Below are 18,718 nucleotides of genomic sequence, written 5' to 3' on the forward strand. Positions count from 1 at the left end.
AGAATGTCTAAGTTTATAGCAAGGTACTAGGGTGAGTACTGTCCTTTCTCTTTTCGCTAATGATTCGTACATGAAATACCTGCAGAACTAACTTTTTACATAGAATTTTTTTTAATATGTTGCTCTAATATTTTTCCCTTGGTACCCAACTTATGTCTTAGTAAAATCAAGTCATGAAAATAATCTTCCTTTATGCAATGCTCTTAGGTATTCAAGCAGACTTCTAGTACATAAAGCTTATTTCTTTCGTGTAATAATATTCTTTTTTTGAATTTGTGTAACACTAATAAATGAATATGAACTCACTTTTTGGACAAATAAAATAGTTGGTTACTTCTTCTTTCCGTATACCTTCTGCCTATCAATAATAAAATATCACTTTATTAAAAACCACATTGTACAACATATCAGTTTATTTATTTTATGATAATAAGAGAAGACATATTTGATTGATATTTGTCACAGTAATACCTGAACACTACAACCTCATGTTGCAGTCAGAGTACACTAAAGACGATGCTGTCAATAATGTTTTTAGACTTAAAAGTTAAATTAGAAAAAAAAACAGCTATTTTAGAAAAAAGTAAGCGCCTCAAACTAACAAGCTCATTTTTTAAAGCTAGTTTCTCAGATATAAAATTAAATGCAAACTCAAACAGAAAATATAATTGTTCATTTATTAAAAAAGTTCTATAATTCATAATTGTTAAATTTGCTTTCACACAGAATTATATAAATAGGAATCATTTTTATTGACGCTAAATTATGTTCATCGATCTGGTTTTCATGTCTCCAACAAAAGTGACATTTCCGCGCCATGAAAATTACACTGACTAAAATTAAAACAATTTTCTATAAATCCTGCACCGTTGACAGCATTTTGAAGTCAATGCAGGTAACCCCTAAGAACGACCAACCTCTATTAACCCCTTAGAGATCGGCTAATTTTCAAGAAAAGGTCATAAAAGTGCCTATTTTTTGGTTTTTGTTTCTGTATTACGTATTTGATTAGTGCTGACATCTAGTTTAAAATAAACGAACTATCTTCAATTACCTTAAAAATACCCTGGTACTGCCATCTGGTTTGTAAAATGAGTAATAAAATGCTTTCCGGGCAAAAGAAATGAATTAGTTTTATTCTTATTGGCGCGTTACTACTGAATACTCCAACCCGGAAATATCACGGGAGCGAGAAATAGAGGGCGAAACCTAGTTACGTCATTTTCACGGGAGAGAGATGGAAGGGGTTAATGAACCTTTTACTGTGGGGGAGAGATAGAGTGAGAGGTCGCTTCCGAGAGATTTCAATGCATTTTTCTGCATTTTACTGTTCCCAACGGATACTTGCGCGTGACGTCATTGCTGGTAAATCGTGGTATTTGTCGATTCAGAAGCCATTCAAGTTCCACACGCGCGTGACGTTGCATACAGGTATCAAATTAAATCTGATTTAAATCACATGGTTAGGCATAATCTTTTTTTCAAGAGTTGTAAATATCCAATTAATTTCCAATCTGTTCGACTCTCATATTTACCTCGACTTTCAGTTGCTTCGAGACTGCGTCTCGAGCGCTGAGCCTGGCTGTGATTTCGTTGCCGCACACTTCATCGTCGTCTTCGAGGGAATATCCGTACACCGTGACATTCACCATCCCCAGTGCTGTAGGTTTGAGGACGAATTTGTGATAAGCACTCTGTCCACCACACACGCAAACCTTGTGGGAACCGCTCTCAGACAGGATCTTGTATTCCTCGCTGGACTCTAAAGATAGTTTGATCTGCAGAATAAAATAAAAATTATTTGCTAAATTGCTCCGGAAGTCATAAAAAAAGTACAAAATTTTTTCTATTGAGATAACAAGACTAAGCTTTGCAGGAAGTCTAGGAAAAGAGAATACAAAATACGAAAGTAAAATTTATACAAAATACATAAACTAATGACAAAAAGAAAAAAAAAATTAAAAAAAAAATTCTTAAAGACATGTTCCATTGCCAAAATCAAAAGAACACCACACTAAAAAAATCACGAACCATACTAAAAATCACAAATAAACATCACGCCCCAACTGAAAGCTCAGAAAGAAGAAAGAAAGGAAAGTAAGAAAGTTGATGCCATCTGTTAGTGGAAAAGCTCAATAAGAGCAACTCAGTTTAAGTCTCGATCAAGCCCTTATTAAAAGAAAGAAAATAAAAATTAATACTTTCTAATCATTTCGTTAATTTTACCTTCAACATTGTAAAAAATTAAAAGAGGTTACACTTACAGGTAGGCACTCCGTCAGATAGTTAAACACTGTAACAACAAGTGGAAGTATTTCTCCTCTCACAATGGAATAAGGCAGCCGGAAGCCAACAAAGAATGGCTGAAATGCAGTGATTCTTGCATCATCCGAGATGCCCAGTCCGGTTTTGGGGTGGACACAAACTGCTTTGCCGGTCCACTGTGTTATGGTGTGGGGCAGTTTTCTACGCATGGCAGTTTCCCCACTTCCTCTGAAAATAATTTAGCGCGTTATTAAAATTTATACGATTTGTTTTAGAGTTAATCAGGAATGGTTGTGTAACGGAAAAAGATATAAAATTGAAAGAAAATAGTTTTTTCCTATCTAGCTTGTTTTTGCGAAGAGCAATTGCCTGTAAATGCCTTTGCTGCCAAAACTTGCTGTCAATTATTCTACATAGCAGGATACAGACTATTATATGCATTTTTATAGTCTTGATAGCCAAGGTTCTCTACACTTCCAAAAACAAGCTAGATATGAAACGGTTTTACTTCATGGCAAATTAAAATGTATACGATTTGCTTTAGAGTTAATCGGGGATGGTTGTTTACCGGAAATGATATAAAACTGGAATCAAAACAATTTTCTACTTAGCTTGGTTTTGCAAGGAGCAATTGCCTGTGAATAGCTTGGCTGCCAAACTTGCTGACGATTATTCTACATAGCAGGATACAGATTATTATATGCATTTTAATAGCATTTTAAAGCAACATAAGATATACTTATTTAAATCGGAGTCTAAACTTATTAACTGTTTTACATTTATTATCTACTGGTGCGTTAAAGTACTCCTATAAATTACATTTGAAGAGATTCGTTAAATGGTTTAGAACTTAAAGATCAGCTTCATGCAAAATGTGATGCATGCACAAATTTCAATTAATATATCAGCCTGCTTGGAATGCAAAAATATTAAATTACGATTGCGAACTCACCAAATTTTTTAATACCATACACATTTAACTTTAAAAAATTATTAAGAAGAAAATTTAATTGTGTTCACTAATAGACCTTAATCAGGATTTCTACAAGTCACGAAAATTTTCGTGACCTTTACTACAAATCCGGTGGATTTTTTAACGAATAAATTTTTAGGATACACTTTCTCTATCATCATTTGGTTCATAGTCATCGAAGCCATGGGAATCTTTTACATATCCATCATGTGATACTTAGTCTCGTAGTAGTTTTCAACATGAATTATAAGAAGAAAAAAAATTAGGGGCAAATATTTGTTGACAAAATTATAAAATAGATTCAAGAATTTAAATAATTTTATAGCGAATTGCGGAGCTGAAGAGTTTAGACTACAACACCCCAGTGATTATTTTATTTATTTTATATCCGTAGTTGGACAACTGACCCAATTTCGCTCTTACGGTCACCAATGTTCAACTTCTTAGCCATGTTATTTTGAACCCAATCTAGAAGACAAGGAAACTCCTGGATCAAGTATTGGATGAAATTTGCCTCCACGGAGGAATTTTTGGATGGAACTAACCCGCATTTGCGTTACATGGAGAGGAAAACCTCGAAAACCTCCTAAGGTTAGCCTGGCGGCAAGGGGGGGATTCTAACTCCAGACCCGTCTACAAGAACTCTTATTAATCTATATTAGAGGCGGTAATTATGAAATATTCCATATAAAATTTCATAAGAGCAGTTTGAAGTGTGATAAAATTTAAACAAGATGCTAGTAAAATATTTACCCGACAGTCTGCATTTCCCACAACCATGTCTCTGGAAAATAGTTACGAATCTCCTCTACAGATGGAGCCTCTGGTTGTGGATCACTCGATTTCAATGATGGCACCTGCAACTCAGCACGAATTGGCATAGATTGTCCAGCTGAAATTAGATTAAAAGCACTGTAGTGTAAAAGAAACTACTCGATTTCTGAAAAAAATTGCTATATCTTTACAACCATAAGCTTTCTTTGTATAATAAACGCTTAAACCGTTTTATAAGTATTTGACATGAGGAGCTTAGTGAATGCAGCAGGCAAGTGAAATTATTTAGGAGTGTTTGTTAATCGGGGAAAAAACATAAAGTGGTTGCCTCAATGTGGGTATGTTAATGTACTAGAATTGTTTTTGCTTTCACTTTAATTTTGACGTATCTTATCCACATCTCAAATCTGTGGCTTTTCTCAGTATTGACGTTTTGAGCCATTTTCAGAACAGACATAGAGGGCGCTGACGAAGGATAAGGTAAGCTTGATTTAACAGTAACTTGATGTAACTGTTGAAAACTCACATCAGTTATGAAAATAACATGTTATTTGCAAAAAAAGCATCATTTCATGCGACTACAAAGCTTTCGGAAAGCAGCCATAAAACACGTATCAAAGAGGAGCTTAAACGGTACAATTTCGTTCATTCCATTGCACAGTGGGTCAGCATCCAGCATTTGTTTCAAAATTTGGGTTTTTTTTATTTATGGTTTTCATGTGCAGGTAAATTGAAGTCATAGTTAAAATTTTGAAATACACTAAAAATACAAAAAAAACAAGAAAAGAAAAAAAAAACAAGATGACGGCTGAAATATGGCGAGCAATATATATATATATATATATATATAGTACGTTTAAATATTTAAATATAGCAATGAAAATATAATAATTTTCGTAATTTCATATTAAATGGGGCAGGTTTTTTCGAAAGAAGAAACATCAAAGAAGACAACAAAAAAAAGCTTAGCTAATTGCCTCGTGGAACGTTTTGGAGATAAGTTTCGAAAGTGGTCCAAACTTTGTAAAATGTTAAATGATAAGATATAAACTATAAGTTTGTCAAGAGTGTTAACTAATCCAACACATTGAAAAATTGTACTATAATTTCCGACTAATTACTCTGAAAAAAATGTAACAGTAAGGTGAAATTCCTACATATATTTCTAAAATATAAATTTAAAAGTTACATTTAAAAATTTTTTTTAAACCTATTTTTCACGACATTGTACTCTCGTCGGTCCGAAAAGTAAATTATAATGTTTGGAAGGATTATGAATACTTAATTTGGGCGATATTAAGCTGCCTAAACATATTTTAGTTGAATTTAATTTTTGACTTTGGCCAAAGATCATGGTCTTCTGGCCCACTGTGCATTGCCCAGTTCTCGCCAACATTTTCAGAATATTTAAGCACAGGAATCGATACAAAATTTTTCGCTTTAGTGAAAGAAAAGACAGAGAAGTGTAGTAAAGTCACCGTATGCACGCATACGTGGTCTTCCATTCCTTCTGGCAAGCATCTGGATTCCTTTTTCGTTCATTTCGCTCAACTCAAAGGCGATGGGTTCTCGATTCTGGCATGGTCTCATCTCCAGCTCAAAATCTGTTATGGCAACCATACCTGCTTCCTGGCAGAATGAAAAAAACAACATTTCGTGAGAGACAGTCGAACTTATATGCATGCTTTTAAGGGGACACTTCACGATGAAAAACCCAAAAATCGACCAAATTATACTTTTTTCAATTTTTGTTTCAAAAAATAATAGTTATATCTAGCTACAATTTAAAAGAAAAATTTTTCAATTTCAGTCATTTTTTGCAAAGTTATAAGCATTTCAAGATTTGTAAACAAGGTTATGTAAACTGTCTGTTTTTATAGTTAAACTGTTTTTTCTCAATGTTGTTTTTTACGATAATATTCAAACTTCGAAAAGTTCCTTGCGCATGAGTTTTGAATAAATCTTTATTTTTTTCTCATATATATGATTGGCCTAATGTTCCGTAACCAATGTGATATAAATAAAAGCTGAATACTCACTGAATATTTTTTAAATTACTTTAAATTGTTATTCAAATTTCAATTTTTAAAAATTATATAAAGACTATGATATTTTAATTTTTTATATGTTTAAAATTAAGTGCTAAGTTGTTCAAACATATCCAATTTTATTTATACTTATTCAAACTGTAATATAAATGAGTTTCATACAGCTACGATAAAAACTCATGCGCAGGAAACATTTTGAAATATTGGAACATTTAGTAATTTAACTTGCGGATAAATTATTAAAAAAATTATAACTTTTCAACAAATTAATATTTTTGCTTCAAATTTTGGGAATATCTTTCTAAATGCTTTATTCACAATCTATAAAATTTTCATTAAAATTGGTTGATATTTTAAAAAAATCATTTTGAACCTGAAGTGTCCCCTTAACTCAGATCAAATCAAATTTTAAAATCAAAATAAGTTTTATATTTGAATATCAAAACTAAATGTAACACGTTCTGCAATCTTATTTAATCTTCGTAGTAAATAAAATGATTTTGGGAACAAATATTTTTCCTTCCTCTAGAGCAGGGGTTTCCAACTGGTGGCCTGGGGGTCGCATCCGGCCCGCGAAGCCTTTTTTTGTGGCCCGCGAACTGAAATATGTTAGTTGTCATTTTTTTTTGCGGAAAATTTTCGAAAAAAATCTGTATGGGTTTAAAATACTTTTCTCATTAATAAAAACCTAATTTCTTCGTTTCTGTGAAATTTAACATACCAACTGTGCAAAAAAATTTTTTTCTCTGGTTTTGCATCCAAGAAAATATTTATTCAAATACAAAAATAATCGTGTATGTTGCTCTTTTTATTTCATTTTTTTTGTACTTTGTGAATACAATTTGAATGTGCATATCAGAAATTTTCTCGAAGAAATTTTCCGATTGAACTTCTTGAAACCACTCATTTTGGACGAAAATACTTACACACACACTTGTAAATTTAAAATGTAAATATCCATTCTCTGGTCGTTGCAGTAGACAAGCCTCAATTTTCTCATTGAACATTTTGTGTGCTACTATGTAAGTTTTAATACAAACCTTTTTAAAGTTTTATATCTTAACAATTAGATATCTGTTGCACATTAATTGTTTAATACATAGGTGCACATTAAAGTTATTGTAGCCCGAATTTTTACTATTTATTTAATATTTTTACAAATATTATTAATAACAATTAAATATATTTAAAAATCTACTTTTTATTTTAATTTGTAATTCAATACTTCTGTTTTGTACAACTTGGTAAAAATCTGACAGCAATATTTAATGTTCTTTCAAACATAAAAGAGTCAGTCCTACATAAAATTTTGAAAAAGTTGCAGCCAGCCATTTGATTTGTGTTTTTAATTGTGGCCCCCGGCCTCATGTAAGTTGGAAGCCCCTGCTCTAGAGGCTATATCAGCAAAGTGGTTTATGTTTATAGCACAAATAGTTTCGACTTAAATACGAAATACACAAATAACGACAAAAATCTGAAGAATCTACTGAGATTTTAACTCAATATCTTTTCTAGCATCTCTGACTTAAAACAGAAATTTTTAAAACAAATAGTATTTTCACAAACTTTTATGAAAGATTAAAAATGACAATTCGCCATTTGCAACTTTCTTATGTTTAAATTACAATGGGGAGAAATTTTTTTCTTCTGTTTCATGAAATTTTAGATACAAATAGCGTCACTGATTTCAAATCAGTAATTCTTCATTTTTAAAGGGCGCGTTAGGGTCACTTATTAAAGGTAGCTAAATCAGAGAAATTTTCATTTGCTTTGATGCATAATTTGCTGTGTCATCTGAATAATTTTAAGCGAACACTGGGACCCTGGATAAATTTACTACGCAAGTCGTTCGTTGCCCGTATGCATTTAACAAAAGGGATATGGTTGGGTAACGAACAAAAAGAGGCGGATTTAAATCATTGCATTAATATTTAGATTAATTTTTAATGAAATAGTTAATCATTGTACTGTAATCGGATAAACTTACTTCGAAGGCCATGATTGTGTCTGCATGATAGGACTCTAATCTGGACAAATAACGGACCCTTCGGTCGGACCTTCGACGACCTTCCTGATCGAAGAAGACGGGTGGATCTGGTAGGCTTTCAGGCTTATCGGCTAAAAAACGTTGTAGAGGACAAAATGAAATTACAAGAACATGATTCAATGATAAAAATACCCAAAGGAAAAATCAAGTTCTAAAATATGTATTATTTCTAGCGTTTTATGTTTTTAAAAATTTTATAAAAGCGTGACGTAATTTAAAAAAAAAACAGCCCTTCAGATTCAAAATAAAATATCATTAAGTGACTCGAACAAGTTCAAAGACTAACGAAGAAAACTAATGGAGATTGAAACTTTATAGTTTGCTTCGCTCTCCATAAGTGATAAGTATCAAAATTACGTTCAGTTCAGTCCCGCAGTGAATTGATCGTTAAGACACGGTTCCCAGCAGATCACCGAAGTCAAGCATCACTGGTTACTGTCAGTGTGCGGGTGGGTGTCCACTTGGATCAGTCTGCGTAGGGACCGAGGGTGTGCGGTATTGATCCTCGTTAAACTGTGCTACCGTAAAGTGCTCGACTTCGCGCGCAGGTCGTGGGGCTACCGAAGCGGGGGTGCCATCCCCTCCGCAGAGGATCAAAATTGTGGTGGCATGTCTTCGGATCATCCTCCGGGATGTTTCCCAGACCGTCGCCAATAGCCCATTGTGCAGCTCTAGTGCGACGTAAATTAACAACAACAACGTTCAATTCAACAAGAAATGACGCATCAAGATAAGAAAAACTACATAACATTGTTTTTAAAATAAATACCATTCGCCTCAACAATGCGCCGAAGTGTAAGACAAAACTAAAAGACATTAAGCCAAATTCAACAAGAATGATTTGACATGCAGAAAGAAGCATTATTACACAGTTTAATCAGACAGTGGCGCTATCTGTTGGGGAATTTTGTAGCTAAGGAATTCTAAGTTTCTTAAATAGAATGCAACAAACCTTACATTTCTGATTTAGCATTAAATGATTACACGCAGCAAAAAGCATTATTTTATAGTTTTAATTTACTACAGCGCCATCTATTGGCAAACGTTATAGCTATTTTTGAAACCTGTTAGGTAAAATCATTGTTAAGTAGAATACAACTAATCCTATATTTCTGTTCTCTTCCGTTTTACTTTTAAATAAATTTTCCAATGGCTGATTATTTTTTAGTATTTTATTTTATTTATAATAGTATTATAGTATTTTATTTACGACACCCTAGAGCCTTGCAACAAGCTATTGACACGCCGTGAAATATTTCTAAGGATGATTCGAAGATATAGAATTACAATTTTGATCATTTGCAAAGGAGAAGGCTTTCCTGCTTTGATAGTCGTACGTCTTTTTCCTGAAATACTGCACACTATAACTGTCACAGGTTATATTTGATTTTCTATAAAAGAAATATTAAATAGCGTTTTTCGAATAATTTTGATTGAAAAAGTCTGTTGATACCCTGAACTCAAAAAATGAAATGGCGTACCTTTTTTCGAACAGTAATCATCTGAAACTTGTAATGGCTTAGTACTCTTGTCCACGTCAAAGCCCTTCATGATTTCAAATATCTAACAAAAAAAAGAGAGACCAGAAGTGAGTAACAAACATTACAGGACTTGCACTGTAATTGTAGACCTCTTAAAATACTATAACAGCTTTAAAAATGTAAACTTTTTCTTCGAAATTACACAAAATAGCAATATTTCCCTCATAAAAATACAGTACAGATGTACAGTGCAACGTACAATAATTTTAAAATTTTTAATGTTATTTTTCGAATTTTAGAAATGCATTCGTGAAATTTGATTTCTCAGGAACAACTTGCACCATTTCGTACAAATTTCGTATTTTGCGCCATAAAATTATATTCCTTAAAGTGATGTAAAATACAAAATTTTTACGACTAATATTAAATAAAATAAAAAAATAATAAATAATGATTAAAAATTACTTTTTGTATGAAATTATCTTTGAATAAACGGCTTCTATTTTTACAAAGATTTTTTGATTCGCTTATAACTTTTTCAAGATATGACGAGCAGCGCAGAAACCTAACATTAAGAAGCCAAACTTTGGATCGCTCTCCTGATGAAACTATTTGGACCATATTTTTCAGATTGTGTCTAAACCCTACATTTAGAGACTAAGGAATCCAAATCTATCGAAAAAAAGGCATTCAGAAAAAGTATGTTTTTGTATCTAATTTAAAATATCGTATTCACTAACTAATTGAGGTCACCCCTAACATCATTAAGTGAAAATTACACGTGAAAATACAATATTTAGACTAAAAGTAATTCAAAATTAGTCGTTTTTTTTTCTCGCATACTACTCTATTTTTATGACTAACTGGCTATAATAACTAATTTTATATCATTTTAACAAATATTTATAATTCCTGATTGGAAAAAAAAATCATCTTAAAATGATTTTCTTCTACTAAATTTGAAATTGAGATAAAATTCGCGGAATTTTACATCACATTAATATTAAAGAGAATAGTCAATACTTTAATGATTGGTAAAAAGTATCTGGTGAAGTTACCTTTTCTATGTTGAATTGTTTCTCCTGTTTCAGCAGAAGGACGCTCTTGTCCACCAGTCCTATGCCACAAACAGAAGAAGGAGTGGCTGACAGTAAGAGTGATGCTTCTGTACTCGGGTATTGCTGCTCGTGACGGAAGTGGAGATTCACCTGTACAGAATAGGTTTCGTTGAGCTCTGTTTATAACATACTCGTTTGGTTTGTACAACTAACGATTGGCTTAGCATGGTTTGCAACATACTCGCTTGGTTTGTACAATTATCGATTGACTTACCTAGGTTTGTAACATACTAGTTTGGTTGGAGCGACCAATGATTGGGTTAGTTTGTACAACTAACGATATGTTTAGCTTGGTTTGTACAATTAACGATTGACTTGCCTTGGCTTGTAACATACAAGTTTGGTTTGTGCGACTAACGATTGCCTTAGTTTGGTTTATAATATAAGCGTGCACGCCAAATGTATAAACCTGCACTAAACAAGACAAGAAAATCCTTTTATTCACAATGCATCATGGCGATATTGAAACGTCAACGGTAAATTTATTTTAGTCTATTACATATTCATGGGAAATATTGTGCAAAACTAGTTAGAATAATCATAATGATATAAAATCTTGAAAAGATGCAAAAGGATTTTATTTACAGTAAATATAGTAAGACTTATTATTGAATGAACCATTTCTTTATCCAATTTAGTTTAAAACCCTATTAATGGCAAATACAGAGTGTTTCGTAATTACTGCCTTTAATGTCTAATTTTGGATAATATATAAAAACAGGAAACAGAATGCAGAAATAAATGTGCAATTATAAAAATTGCATTGAAAAAATATTTCAGATTTTGCAAGAGATTAATGCACAGCCGTGATGACTCAGATAGAGCGTTGGCCTTCCAATCAGGAGAACCATTTTCGAATCCTAGCATCAGCTGGTCAATACGAATTCCGCATCCGGCTTGCAACGAGCACAGTGCTGACGTAAAATATCCTCAGTGGTAGACGGATCATGGGTTAAAATCCCCTTCCCGTCAGGTTAACCGAGGGAAGTTTTCGTGTTTTTCCTCATCATGTAATACAAATGCGGGATAGTTCCTTTAAAAAGTCCTCTATGAAGGCAAAATTTCTCCCAATACTTGATCCAGAAGTTCTCTTGTCTTCTGGATTGGGTTCAAAATTGCCAGGCTACGGAGTTGAACATTAGTAGTCGCAAACCCAAAATTTGGTTTGGCTGTTCAACGACGATTATAAAATAACATAAACAAGAGATTAAAGTACACATAAAATTTATTATGCCTCCGATGCGTTCGTTTTTTGTCACTGAGCCCTATACTTTAAAATGCGATGACTTTGTGGCACATTTTAAGGTGTTTTTTTTTTAATATCTTTTTTCAGTTGAAACAAAATTTTACTGAAATTAGAATAAGAGATTCATAGATTTTGATAAATATTTGAAAAATTCTTTTTTTATTGTGATAGGTTAAATTTCATTCTAAATGGTAAATAAATTTTATAAAAATTCTTTATTTTTCACTCCAAGTCACCACTTAAGTAACTCTGTGCCAACTGATCTGTCACCTTAAAATCATCTAAAACCTTATTCTGGCAACTTTCTGGCATTTGTTATAATGGATATATTATTTATACAAAAAAGAAAAAGCATAAAATCCAACTTATAAATAGCTAAAGAAACGAATGAAATGATAGTTTTTAAAGATCCACACGGATCACAAAAATTGGAGCAGTTTCACAATCGAGCATCGCCTTAAAACTAGCAAACGAAATTCCTTTATTATTATTATTCTAACTATTGTTAGTGACCGTTTGATACTAGAATAAGTGTGCAGCCCAGAAAATTTGTTTAATTTTTGAATATGATTGGTTTGTCTTATTTACTTGTCAACCACTACAGATTCAATTCTCAAATATACATGTTAAATTTTTCTCAATTACTTTCATAAATGAATTATGGATTCAACTGGTTCAGATTTTAAATAGTCTGAGCAGACTACTGACAAAAAACAGCGTGGAGGCTTTCTGATGTAGGAGGCAATGGTGTAGATCAGCGTCACTTTATTATTCGGTAAATAAATAGTTTGTGGTTAAATCTTAGATTTAGGCTTAAGATTTAGGCTTAAGACTTAGGCTTACGATTTAGGCTTAAGATTTCCACTATGCAAAGTTTTATTGAAACTTTTTAAAAAAATTGCGGGTTTAATGAGTATGAATATTACATACGTACCTTATTTAGCAAACATTTTGTTATGCGGAATTTCCTACTGTCCGCAACGACCTCGCCATCGTCTCGAACGTAATAAATGAGGAGACGGGCGACGGGAGACATGGTGGCCCTGGGATCGAAACTGAGATCGAATTCTCCCAATTCCGGCATCGAAGTTTCGTTACTGACTGTAGGCGGCCTGAGGGGATAGTATGAACGACTGTTCGATCCAGCAGTGAGAAGAGCAAAGTCGTACCTGCGATTAACGCTCTCGTCTTTGGAATAGAACGTTCTCTGGTGAGATCCTTGCTGGACTATTCTTCCTCTCGATATCACCTGAGAAGATGAGCGAATTTAACAACAAGCAAAATTTATAATAAGCGAAAAATAGGCGAAGAAATGGAGATTGAAGTATTTGAGGAAAGTTGAAAAGTTTGATGACATCCAAATAAGGTGCGCACGTCATCAAACATAAAACAACACCCATTTTGCCAATGGGTAATATCTCAATTAAATGCCGTGTAAATTACAACTTAAGCTTTGTAGTGATCTAAAAAAACATTATTTCAATTCATGAAGTTAATTTTCAGTTTGGTACGTGATACAAAAGTGTTCTATGATTGCAACTCACAATGCATTTTTCATGATTTGTTATAAGATACAGTCGTAGTATGGGTATGCATAATAATAATGATCGATCCAAATCATAATATTTCAGGATTTGGATTAAGATACAGTTTCAATCCGTGTATAATAATAAAAATTTTCGATCCAAATAATAATTTTTTCAAGATTTTGAATGTTTAAATAATGCGTAGTAAGAGATGTATAGTAAAAATATTCAATCTAAATTTCTTTCCTGCAAAATGTGGAGTAAGTATGATTAAGATTTAGTATGTATGATTAGTATTTATGGTTTGTATGGAGTAAAATTTAGTATGAGATGCATAATGATAATGCTCGTTCTAAATCATTATTTTTAAGGATTGTTTTCATTATATCTAAAAATATGAAATAAAATGCAATTGCAGTAAATAGTAAATGTAGATGCATAGTAAATATTTCTCCAAAATAATAAGATTTTATAATTTGGAATAATGTATAGTCGTAGAACAAGATGCATAGTATTAATTTTCGATCTGAATAATATTTCTTAATTTAGAATAATATACAGTTGTAGTATTTGCTGCGTAATACTAATATAATAATACATAATAATAATTTTAAATCCAAATCATAATTCTTTCAACATTTGAAATTAGCTACGGATGCTTAGTGCAAGATGCATACCCTCCAACTGCTACGGAATTTCCGTAGTTTCAGAAATCTTCTTTTCTGACGGTAGCAAAATTAATGTCTTAATATTTAAAAAAAATTAATTTTAGAGTAACTTGTCCACTATTACTTATATGGTGCAGGCCATATGGCTAGATTCTTAAGTTCGGATAAAAGTTTTATGAGAGATCCATTTGCTCTAAAAATTTCTACTTTGGTTCGCTACCACTAGAAAGAATTATTTTCAAAATCCTCATAAGTTGGAGGGTATGATAGATGTACAATAACGATATTCATCCGGTACGTAATTTTTTATGATTTGGACTGAAATATAGGACAGTAGTATAAGACACATAAGAATAATTTATACAAATCTTTCTTTTTTCAAAGTTTTGTAATAATATACATAGAACAGAAAAAAAAACACACATTTGCAGTAATAAATATTTGTTAGAATAAAAGATTTCACGATTTGGAATGAGATTCTGTAGTAGAAAAAAATGCATTATAATATTCGTTTCAAATCACAATTTTCAAAAAAAAAAAAAAAAAATTAGTATGATATAAAACTGCTATATGATAGACATAAATAAAAACTGCATATTTCCCTTTTATTAAGCACAGCATGTTAATTAGACTGAAGATTTTTCCTTTAACATTAGAAACAGTTAGTGCGAATGTTCTCAACTTAAAGATGTTCCAAACTCAATTTGAAATACAGAATACACTTACTTTGTGATAGAACTTAATGGAAGCTCCTTTCTGTCCCGTGTATCGAACCTTGACCCTGTGCATCTTGTCGCATTCCATTTCGTCTGGAGTGGATTGTATCTGCAGGTAGTTTCTAGATGGAGAATACCACGGGTTGAGTGTCAGCGTTGCCTGTGGTTTTTCGATCTTTTTTAGGTAACTCATACCTTCATAATGTTGAGACTCGTGTTTCACAGCTTCTGCCTGTAAATCAAATTGAGAATATAATTTTTAACTAATCTTTTACATAAAAAAAACTTTGTTAGAAAACAATTTTTTATGATAATTGTCTATACATCTATACATAATAATAAACGCGGCTGTGTGTGTGTCTGTCTGTAATCACAATATATCGCCCCAGAAGCCTCGCCCTGGCACGAAACTCGGCACATAATTGTGTTTTGACATAATGAAGAAGTATTTTTTTTCTTTTTCAAAAATTTGGATTAGTTTTTCAGTTATCAGTCACTTTGTAAGAAAATCTATGCTTTTTCGTCTTCAAAGAGCCATATTCAAAAAACTATTAAAAAATGCATATACTTTTCTCCATTCTTATAAATGTATGCTAATGCGAACCTTACAATTGAAATATTAATTTTCGACAACTTAAACCAATAATATACGAAGGAATTAATAATTTAATTGTAAGGTTCGCATTAGTTTACATTTATCAAAGTGGAGAAAAGTTTAACTTTTGTATTAAAAATGTGGCAACTTATTCGATACGTAAATAGAACGCTTCGCTTTGATATATTTGTTGCTGTTCATAATTGTTACAGTAAGTTTTTCTTCTTCTTTCCACGCTCTATTTTTTTTTTCTTAAGCAAAGACGATAATTTTTGTAGTGACATAGAAATAGAAATTGATACCATAAAAAATTATATCGAAATAGAAATTGATACCATAAAAAATTATATCGAAATAGAAATTGATACCATAAAAAATTAATTCGTTTTCGTGTTCTTTTCATGTATTTAGCATTTTAGTTTTTTTCTTCTCTTAAGCGTTGTAGCTATATAATATATAAAATAGGAATTAAAGACAAAATTGCAGGACAGGAACACTTTAATTGTCCACCAATCTTCAGATTTCCTGCTATGTTTTAAAAAACTTTATTTGTGAAAACCTTTAGCGTGGCGGACAGCTGGCCGCCTTAGGCGGCTAGTAAATAATAAAACTCAGAGTAAATAATGAAACTCACATCCTTCAGTGGACTGATCGTTAAGACACTGTTTCCAGCAGAACACCGAAGTCAAGCATCACTAGCTGCGGCCAGTGTGTAGTTTGGTGACCACCTGGATCAATCTACGAAGGGAGCGTGTGGTATTGGTTCTCGTTGAACTATTCTACCGTAAATTGCTCGATTTCGCGCGCAGGTCGTCGGGCTACCGAAACGGGTATTCCATCCCCCTCTGCAGAAGAATTGTGATGGTATGTCTTCGAATCGTTGGGGATGTTTCCGAGACCGTCGTCAATAGCCCATTGTGCAGCTCTAGTGCGATGTGAATAAACTACAACTACACTAAGATTCATATCCAAATAAGTATGGCGATCACTGCCCTGGTAGTAAAAGTTTTTTCTTTTAAAGCGATAATTACGAATTCAGGGATCTTCGTGGCTGAGAGGTCTTACCACACAGACATATATGGCAACGTTACTTTTAAAAGTAACGAGTAAAAGTACAAGTATTTTTTAAAAAAGTAACGAGTAAAAAGTAAAAAGTTCTTATTTTAAAAAGTAACGAGTAAAAAGTACAAGTAAAAGTACAAGTACTGAACAAAAAAAGTAACGACTTAAATGTATATTTCTAGGAAATCGAAAATTCAAAGTAACCTAAACTTTTATTGAATAATATACTTATGTTCTTTAATGTTTTTGCGAAATTGTTGTTATTTATTTAATTATTTTTAATTTTGAAAGTTATGGATTTTAATTTATTTTTAAATTCGGAAGAATATTATAATATAATTTTAAAATCAAATATAATTTTAATATCAAACTTTTTATGGATTTGCACGAAAAAGAAATTTTATCTATTGATTTTAATTTTTAGTTTATTATTTTTATTTATTTAAATTACCATTGATTTAAAATTGTTTTACTGTTTAGAAACGCATTCTAAAAGCACAAACGTAAACAAAGCAAACACGGGGTTTCAGTTAGCTTGGTGATCTTTGAGCTAGTAAAAAATAATTGAATGTGCAGTATATGTTGAAACAGAAGGTATTTAAACACGAAGTTGGCTGTTAATGCATATATATTGCACATTAATTTTATAAATTAAAAAAAAAACATAAATATTATTTTTAAATATTTTTTTTTTCAAGGCTTACCGAGTTTACCGAGTTTTAGAAAAAAGTAACGATTTCATTCGATATTTTCGTTACAAGTACTTGTACTTTTTCCCTAAAAAGGTAACGAAAGTACAAGTAAAAGTACTAAATTTGAAAAGTAACGAAGTACAAGTAAAAGTACGTACTTTTTACTTGTACCGGTGGTACAAGTAACGAAAGTAAAAGTACTGCCATATATGCACACAGATGCTCCGTAGCGTAGAAGCGAAGGATTCGTATCACACCTTAAATCTGGATCTATCTTCGTGATGTTCTTTCTCTAATTTGGGTTAACTGTTCTTCAACTTGGCAAGGGCATATAAGCCGTAAATTTTAGTGAGTACACAAGCCTGCATATGCATGTAAAAGACAAGCACATATGAACAAATTCATAAGAGCCTCCCTGCTTAAACGGTATCATTCTCCAAACGCTCTGTAACGTGGAGGCAGAGGGTTCGAATTCTACTGTAACTCGTTGTAACTTTGTGGCTGTCCTTTCCTGAATAGTACTATCTGTGTTTCTACTTGAAAAGTAGGTAGGCATTTTATTTACGTCGCACTAGAGCTGCAAAATGGACTATTTTTCGTCGGTCAGGGAAACATCTCTGAGGATGATTCAAAGATATGCCATCGCAATTTTGATCGTCTGCAGAGGTATCCATTTCTTTGGTAGCCCGATGACCTGCACGCGAAGTCGAGCACTTTACGGTAGAACAGTTTAACGAAGACCGAAATCACGCATCCTCGGTCCCTACGCAGGCTGATCAAAGTGGTCACCCACCCGCTTCCAGTGATGCTCAACTTCGGTGTGTTCTACTGGGAACTGTGTTTTTACGATCAGTCCACTGTGGGGCTTCTACTTGACAAAGGTTTATAAGACGTACTTATATAACTGAGCACAAGAACCTGCCTGTATGCGTACCGATAAATGACTAAGAGCAAATTCATAAATCAAGTGATCATTTCCATGCCAGAAAAAGATTAGTACCGAATCTGTAAAGTACCAAAATGATAGTTTGCTTTATGGACTTGTTATTATTGCGTTGTTTGGCACTGATGAAGTTTTTTCTCCTCATAATGCGGAAGGTATTATTTTATTTACATCGATCTAGAACCGCACAATGAGGTGACGGTCTGAGAAACACCCCTGAGGATTATTCAAACACATGCTACGTCAATTTTGATATTCTGCGAAAGGGATGGCTTCCTCGCTTTGGTAGTCAGGCGACTTGCACGCGAAATTTAGAGCAGTTTAACAAGGACCGATACCACACACCGTTGGTGCCTTCGCAGTCTGATCAACTTGATCACCCACTCACTAATAGACTGCAATCAGTGATCACTTCAGCAATCTACTGGGTAACGATCAGTTTAGGAGGGAAAATGATACGGTGGGTATCTTGTTCATTCATGTTTATTAAACTGTTCGGTAAAGGCGAAGTGCCTTTCCTCTGTATCATACGGTAATCAAAGCTTGCTGCATAACATGTTTACT

At 32.8% G+C, this 18,718-nt stretch overlaps 1 protein-coding gene across 4 annotated transcripts in view; it reads right to left on the reverse strand.

Annotated features, from left to right (window-relative positions):
* Positions 1–18,718, reverse strand: part of LOC107439020 (pregnancy zone protein) — a 113,962-nt gene that overhangs the window by 60,423 nt on the left and 34,821 nt on the right. For 3 of the 4 annotated variants that reach the window (XM_016051477.2, XM_043046296.3, XM_071186786.2), the window contains 10 exons: positions 14,873–15,094; positions 12,887–13,201; positions 10,647–10,796; positions 9,589–9,670; positions 8,048–8,178; positions 5,491–5,641; positions 3,992–4,130; positions 2,265–2,493; positions 1,536–1,778; positions 307–358 (listed from right to left, as the gene is read on the reverse strand). In XM_016051477.2, the coding sequence (XP_015906963.1) occupies positions 307–358; positions 1,536–1,778; positions 2,265–2,493; positions 3,992–4,130; positions 5,491–5,641; positions 8,048–8,178; positions 9,589–9,670; positions 10,647–10,796; positions 12,887–13,201; positions 14,873–15,094 (1,714 nt within the window). The remainder of the gene's footprint in view (positions 1–306; positions 359–1,535; positions 1,779–2,264; positions 2,494–3,991; positions 4,131–5,490; positions 5,642–8,047; positions 8,179–9,588; positions 9,671–10,646; positions 10,797–12,886; positions 13,202–14,872; positions 15,095–18,718) is intronic. The other variant, XM_016051483.3, reaches the window with a different exon arrangement.

Source organism: Parasteatoda tepidariorum, chromosome 9, assembly GCF_982258835.1.
Source record: "Parasteatoda tepidariorum strain Cologne lab strain chromosome 9, Ptep-v5.0, whole genome shotgun sequence".
Taxonomy (NCBI): domain Eukaryota; kingdom Metazoa; phylum Arthropoda; class Arachnida; order Araneae; family Theridiidae; genus Parasteatoda; species Parasteatoda tepidariorum.